The sequence below is a fragment of the Rhinopithecus bieti genome, unplaced genomic scaffold (assembly GCF_001698545.2).
Source record: "Rhinopithecus bieti isolate Rb0 unplaced genomic scaffold, ASM169854v2 scaffold_74548, whole genome shotgun sequence".
Classification (NCBI taxonomy): Eukaryota; Metazoa; Chordata; class Mammalia; order Primates; family Cercopithecidae; genus Rhinopithecus; species Rhinopithecus bieti.
In genome coordinates this window covers 1,051,864-1,059,185 of record NW_016828873.1, presented here as the reverse complement: position 1 = coordinate 1,059,185, position 7,322 = coordinate 1,051,864, and the positions used below count along the sequence as shown (strand labels likewise).

General features: G+C 35.2%; 1 protein-coding gene across 1 annotated transcript in view; it reads left to right on the top strand.

Annotated features, from left to right (window-relative positions):
• Positions 1 to 7,322, top strand: part of DENND1B (DENN domain containing 1B) — a 219,873-nt gene that overhangs the window by 168,757 nt on the left and 43,794 nt on the right. The window contains exon 15 of the mRNA XM_017864615.1: positions 5,385 to 5,475. Coding sequence (XP_017720104.1) covers positions 5,385 to 5,475 — 91 coding nt within the window. The remainder of the gene's footprint in view (positions 1 to 5,384; positions 5,476 to 7,322) is intronic.

Genomic DNA, 7,322 nt, shown 5'->3' with positions numbered 1-7,322 from the left:
ATTTCCAATTATGTATTTATGTTTTGGTGTGATTAATTAACATGTTTAGATCTAGATTTTAATTTTTTTCTTTTGGAATAAAAAATATTAAGATTTATATAAAAGCATTATTTAAAGCAAATTCTTACGTTCTTTTAAAAATCTACTTGCAACCTAATTTTATGTTATATCTGTGTCACTTTTATTGTTATTAACAATGTTGTCATTACTTAGAATAACAAACTAATTCTTTCAAAACTTATGTCTTCCAATTACCTACAGATATGAGGTTACTAAATCATATAGGTAACTGTTTATCAGGCAACATGTGATAGCACATTATAGAGTCATACCTTTTCCAATAGAGATGATTTTTTATTAGTTCACAATTATTTATCTGCATCAGTAACTAAAAATGTTCTTATCTTTTACTTACTATGAAATACTCCAGAGTTACTAAAGTGGTATAACCATGAACCAACTCCACGTGGGGGAACAATAGCTGTTATTGAATAAAAATAGAAAAGGTGTTTGAAAAACTGTTAAATTCAGCATTCTACTCATTAATAACACTTTTCAGTTTATTCCTGGGTGTCTATTTATATGCATCTATATACAATATATGTATGTATATGCATCAAATCAATCTTTTGTTATAAGAACAAACATTTTAATTCATTGTGTACATTGGTGTCTGCCACTGACAGGATTGTTTGCAAAGTCAGTGATAACACATGTCATTTTACTGAGTGATTAATTTCCATTGGCTCAAATCACTAGGTTAGTAAGACAAAGTAGTTACTCATACTCAAAAATGCATAATCAGTAAATAGTTTTGGGATTTATCGCTTTTAGACTTGAACTGTTCCACTTATTTCTGAAATGGATGGATTATTTCCAGTAAACACAAAAATGAAAACCTTTTAGCAAGTCTTCTAGTCTTAATCTTTTAGAGCAAATTAAGTCCTTTAAAAGTATGTCTTAGTTTGTTCTATTTGTCAGTAATGTATTACTTTCACTTTATCATTTTGCTTTCACTTTATTTTTTTAGAAAAATTATAACTAGTCCATCAAATTAGATCACTTTGATTTATAATACTGTGTTACAAATGTGTGCAAGTCAAATTTTGCTTGCACTTTAAACCACCTTATTTAAAAATTACCATTATTAGCAAAGATGCCAACATTATAAGTTCCTAGCTTTAATCTCAAGATAGAATGAAATGAATTAGTTCTATGCATTATAATTATTTAACTTTAAAACTAGCTAAAAGTATATGAACTTCAGCATTGTTAAAGTGTACTTCAGTATTTCCACAACATCTCAGTTCAAACTTATGGCAGGTATTTTGCCAGGTATTCAAGATGCATACACAAGAAAGACTGATCCTTCCCTCGGGAAGCTCATAAAAATTTGACAGAGATAGAAAAGGTGATGGTACTGGGGGAAGTGGACTTTATTATTTAGCATTTATTTGGTGTACACAATGCAGACACTTCATAATATTTTAATTAGCTCTTGTAATACCCCATAAGGTATTTTTATTACTCCCATTTTACAGAAGGAGAAATAGTCTTATAGGTGACAAGTGGCCTACGATCATAAAACTAGTAAGTGGCCGAGTTGTGATGCAGGCCTTTTATACTCCACACTCCATGTCGATTTATACTATATACCTTTTGTATGCCAAGCATAATGAAGATGTGAAAATGGGTAATGTATGGTCCCTGTCCTCAAATAGTTCTAAGTTTTGTGAGAACAACTCGTGTTCTAAAAAAAGTAAGATTCCATTATTTTAGGCTATGTTTATTTAAACCTGTCTTATCACAGTTTCACTCAGAAGCATTAGATGATGATAAAAGGATGATTAAACCACATTTTCCCATTAATAGTTGTTTTCATTCATTCATTCATTATTTTAGATTCAGAGATACATGTGTAGGTTTGGTACATGGGTATGTTGCATGATGCTGAGGTTTGGGCTTCTAATAATCCCATATCCCAGATAATGAACATAGTACCCAATAGATAGTTTTTCAACCTCTGCCCCACTCCCACCTTTCCCCACCATTTGGACTCTCCAGTGTTTATAGTTCCTATCTTTGTGTCCATGTATACCCAATGTTTACTTCCCACTTTTAAGTGAAAACTTGCAGTATTTGGTTTTATTTCTGCATGATTTGCTTAAGATAAATGGCCTCCAGCATCATTTATTAGTTGTAAATGACATGATTTCATTCTTTTTTATGGCTGCAAAGTATTCCATGGTGTATATGTACCACATTTTCTTTATCCAGTTTGCTGTTAAAAGGCATCTGGGTTGAATCCTTGTCTTTGCTATGTGAATAGTGCTGGGATAAACATACAAATGCAGGTGTCTTTTTGGTGGAATGATTTATTTTCCTTTGGCTATATACCCAATAAGGGGATTGCTGGATCGAATGGTAATTCTATTTTTAGTTCTTTGAGAAATTTCCAAGCTGCTTTTCACAGGGCCTGAACTAATTTGCACTCTCACAGACAGTGCATAAGTGTTCCCTTTCTCCACAAACTCGTTAACATCTGTTACTTTTTGACTTTTTAATCGTAGTCATTCTGACTGGTGTGAGGTGGTATCTCATTGTGGTTTTGATTTGGATCTCTCTGATGATTAGTGATGTTGAGCATTCTTTCGTATATTTCTTGGCCACTTATATCTTCTTTTGAGAAGTGTCTGTTCATGTCCTTTGCCCAATTTTTAATGGAGTTACTTATTTTTTTCTTGTTGGTTTAAGTTTATTATAGATTCTGGATATTATTCTTTTGTTGTATGCATAGTTTGCCAGTATTTTCTCCCATTCTGTAGGTTGTCTGTTTACTCCATTGATAGTTTCTTTTTCCGTGAAGAAGCTCTTTAGTTTAATTGGGCCCCAATTGTCAATTTTTGGTTTTGTTACATTAACTTTTGAAGACTTAGTCATAAGTTATTTGCCCAGGCCAATGTCTGGAAGGGTATTTCCTAGGTTTTCTTCTAGGAAGAAAGGTTTACAATTTGAGGTCTTACATTTAAGGCTTTAATTCACCTTGAGTTAATTTTTTTATGTCTTGAAATGTAGGACTCCAGTTTCATTCTTCTGCATATGGTTAGCCAGTTTTCCTGGCACATATATTGAATAGGGTGTCTTTCCCCATTATTTATTTTTGTCAGTTTTGTTAAAGATCAGTTGGTTGTAGGTGTGCAGCTTTATTTCAGGGGTCTCTATTCTGTTCCCTTGGTCTGGGTAAATCACATTTTGAATGTGAATCTGTTGGTTCATTTTCTATTCTTTCTTCACTTTTCTGTAAGAGATTTTGTATCAAAGTCTTATAACTGGTGTGACTTATTGCTATTATCTTCCTCCCCCTCCAACACTTTTTTTTGTTTGTTTGTTTGAAACAGAGTCTTGCTGTCTTGCCAGGCTGGAATGCAGTGGTGCAAGCTCGGCTAACTGCAACCTCCACCTCCCAGGTTCAAGCGATTCTTCTGCCTCAGCCTCCTGAATAGCTGGGACTGCAGGCATGCGCCACCATGCCCAGCTTTTAAATATATATATATATATATACACACACACACACACACATATTTGTTTGTTTGTTTGTTTTTTTGTTTGTTTTTGGAGATGGAGTCTTGCTCAGTCGCCCAGGCTGGAGTGCAGTGGCACAATCTTGGCTCACTGAAAGCTCCACCTCCCGGATTCACACCATTCTCCTGCCTCAGCCTCCCCAGTAGCTGGGACTACAGGCACCTGCCATCACGCCTGGCTAATTTTTTTGTATTTTCAGTAGAGATGGGGTTTCACCATGTTAGCCAGGATGGTATGGATCTCCTGACCTCGTGATCTGCCTGCCTCGGCCTCCCAAAGTGCTGGGATTACAGGCGTGAGCCACCATGCCCAGCCTATTAATTATCTTAAATTGCTGCTGAGGAATACTGTATTGTCCTGTACAACTCATCTCAATTAGTTTTGTTCATTAACCGTTCAAACAGAAAACCAGGGAAGTACCTGAGGTTTTTTTTTTTTTTTTTTTTTTTTTTAAAGACCAGCTACTTTATTTTAGTTCAGGTAAAATTTAAGTTTCTAGGGTAAAAAATTATGGTCAGGATTAGGTAGTTTTTGGATGCCACTGAACATTTTAATCCGTCTTCAAGTCCTCTTTGCAAAAAGCATGTAAATCTTTCCTATGTTATATCCTGCCTCTTAAGCAAGGAAGACTTAAAGATACTTCATCATCATTATGGATGGAGTAAACCACAGCGTATCAAATTCTAGGTGCCACAAATCAACAAAATAAAAGGTAACCAAGTGCTAGTAATACGTATGTATGTGCGCGTATGTGTGCATGTGTGTGTGTGTGTGTGTATGTGTATGTGTGTGTGTGTGTGTGTGTGTGTGTGTGTGTATGTAGAATCATTGATTTTCACCTCGGGTTGGTCATATAAAAATACCCAGGATACTTTTCAAATGCAACGTTAATACCGTGAGATTCTGATATGCTGTGTATGTTGGAACAGGTAAGGACTGGAGCAGAACAGGCAATGGAAGATAGTCTCCAGGGTATTTGGATTTCTGCACTTTGAAAATGATCTTCAGGTGCTTTTGATAGTTTCAGTTTCCCACTCTTCCAAACTCTTTTTTAAGAACGCTGAAAAATATCGCCTAAAATAACCTCATGCATATCAAGTCAATATGCATGTACCTCAACTGTATTTAACTTATTAATCATAATTCTTATCATTCAGTGAGCACGTATGCCAGGAACTATGAAAGTTGTATTGATTTTATTGTAGATGGTTGAAATTATTTGGTGCTCTATTATACATTAGATATAATAGTTTAGACAAGTAGTGTTTTACTGAATGAAGTTAATAAGCTGAAAAAAGTAATGTCTAGTATCTCACAGATACTTGCTGTGTCACATTTCCTAGGTTAATCTAATTTGTTGTTTGCAGCAACACCATGAGGCAGGTACTGGGAAAATAGGCCTGGCTGGGGAAGACAGAGCCCCTTGGGTAAATGACTTGGCAAGGCAATAGTACCTTTGTACAACCCCCTCTGCAGAGATTGTGCATTGAGCAACCTATCCAGATCCTATGACCTTTACTACTGCACTTTGCTATTTTTTACTAATAAGTTAGATTTAGAGTCTTTGCTGTACATTTGCGATTTAATTAATTAGCAACTGTTTATTGAGCACCTGTTCTTTCCATGGTTTGAGAATTTTCGTGTGTGTGTATATATACACCATGTATGTGTAATTTATACGAGTCTATTATTAATGTTTTTGATGTAAGTAAAAATCTAACCTTATAAAATAAATATAAAATTAACATTCTATTGGATAACATTTTGTTTGATACATTTTATTTGACACTTTTTAATTTTAGTTTATCGATGGTCGACTGGCAAAACTAAATGCAGGAAGGGGTTTCTCTGATGTATTTGAAGAAGAGATCACTTCAGGTGGCTTTTGTGGAGGTAAAGACAAGTTACAATATGATTATCCATTTTCTCAATAACAGTTATCTCAGTCTTTGCACTTGTGTCTGATAAAACCTATTTCATGAACAACTAATTATTTTCTCCTAAATATGTAATGTCTTAAATACATTTTTTTCATCTTATAAAAGATATGGTATTAGCTTATTTTGCCTGATATCTGTTACTCAAGGCATTAAGTTGGCTTCATGAATTGGTAGCTGTTGGCCTGGATAATCTCTTAATATTGATGGAAATCAGTAATACAGAAATCCAGTCAATTCGTATCTTCCTGTCTTTCCTTCCGAATAGTAGTATTCTCTGCTAGAAAACTACTAGTGATGGTTATTACTGAGTACGAATTTAAGAACTGAAGTTACGATTGGTAATGCAATCCAAAAAGAAAGGTCTGAACACCAAAATTCTTTCTACATATTTAAGTAGCTATATTATTATCTAGATATCTTTACCTTTTTTACTTTATAGATCACTGCAGCATTAGGAAAGTTTCCAGTTTACCGTTCCATAAATACAATTAATCCTTCTAGTGTAAATGTTCAAATAATGTTATAATTATCTAGGCAATTAATAATTTACAAACTGATATTTTTGCATGATTGCTGTGGTGTATAGTCTTGACTTGCAGAGCATTTTGCTTGAGTCCTTGAAATGTCGTGTTCATTCACTGAGTATTTGCTGAGTGCTTACAATGTATTAGGCACTGTTCTAAATATTAGGTGTAGTAAATAAACAAAAATCCCTGTATTCTATATCTTAGTGTGTTAATTTTTGACCTGGTATAATAGCAATTTTAAAACTTCTTTGTATGTTTGTTTTGAGGAGAAAAAATTTCAGTCTACGTGTAAATAAATAGATGCTGGAATTAAGAAATGAAACATGAAAAGACAAAACGTAATAGGTGCTCCTCTACACATTCCACAAAATTTAACGTTATTTTTAAGATTCATTTTCCCATCATGAAAATATAGAAACCATTGAGATAATTGGTTCATTAAAGGAGGTACAAATGAACTCAGTAGTTGTGGAACTTTATCTGATATAAGTATAGCATTTCATTGAAAGCATTTAGCTTGGGTAGAAGTTAGTTTGCTTGACTCAGCAAGGAAGCTGAATGTGGAATCATTCAGCTCCTTGCTTCCCTCAGTTCATGGGTAAAATTTAGCTTCAATGGAACTTTTGTGTTAAAATAAGACTTTTATAGCTCTGTATTTTGTTATGGAAGTTGAAAGAAAAAAGTATTTTACCTCAGAAATTAAAGTTAAATAAAAAAATACTTTTAAGTAATGTTTGCTGAGAGTTGGTTTTGTTGTTCATCATACACTGTGCTGGGGTGGTCACGCCAGAGAATTTGCCAAGTCTGTCCTCGCTCACCCACCCTTATGCTTTTTTATTCCTATTGTACAGGTACCAACATAGTAAGGAAATAGGTTCTTAACAGTTCTGGAGATTTTCCATTTTCTTGAGTGAATGGCTGCTACCAGGTAAAACTAACTGAAGCCAGAGACCCAAGTTAGGTGGAAATCTCTATCTCAAGATTATTGTGAAGATTCTTTAAGAGTACATGTCAGAAGGCCGGGCGCGGTGGCTCAAGCCTGTAATCCCAGCACTTTGGGAGGCCGAGGCGGGCGGATCACGAGGTCAGGAGATCGAGACCATCCTGGCTAACACGGTGAAACCCCGTCTCTACTAAAAAAATACAAAAAACTAGCCGGGCGAGGCGGCGGGCGCCTGTAGTCCCAGCTACTCGGGAGGCTGAGGCAGGAGAATGGCGTAAACCCGGGAGGCGGAGTTTGCAGTGAGCTGAGATCTGGCCACTGCACTCCAGC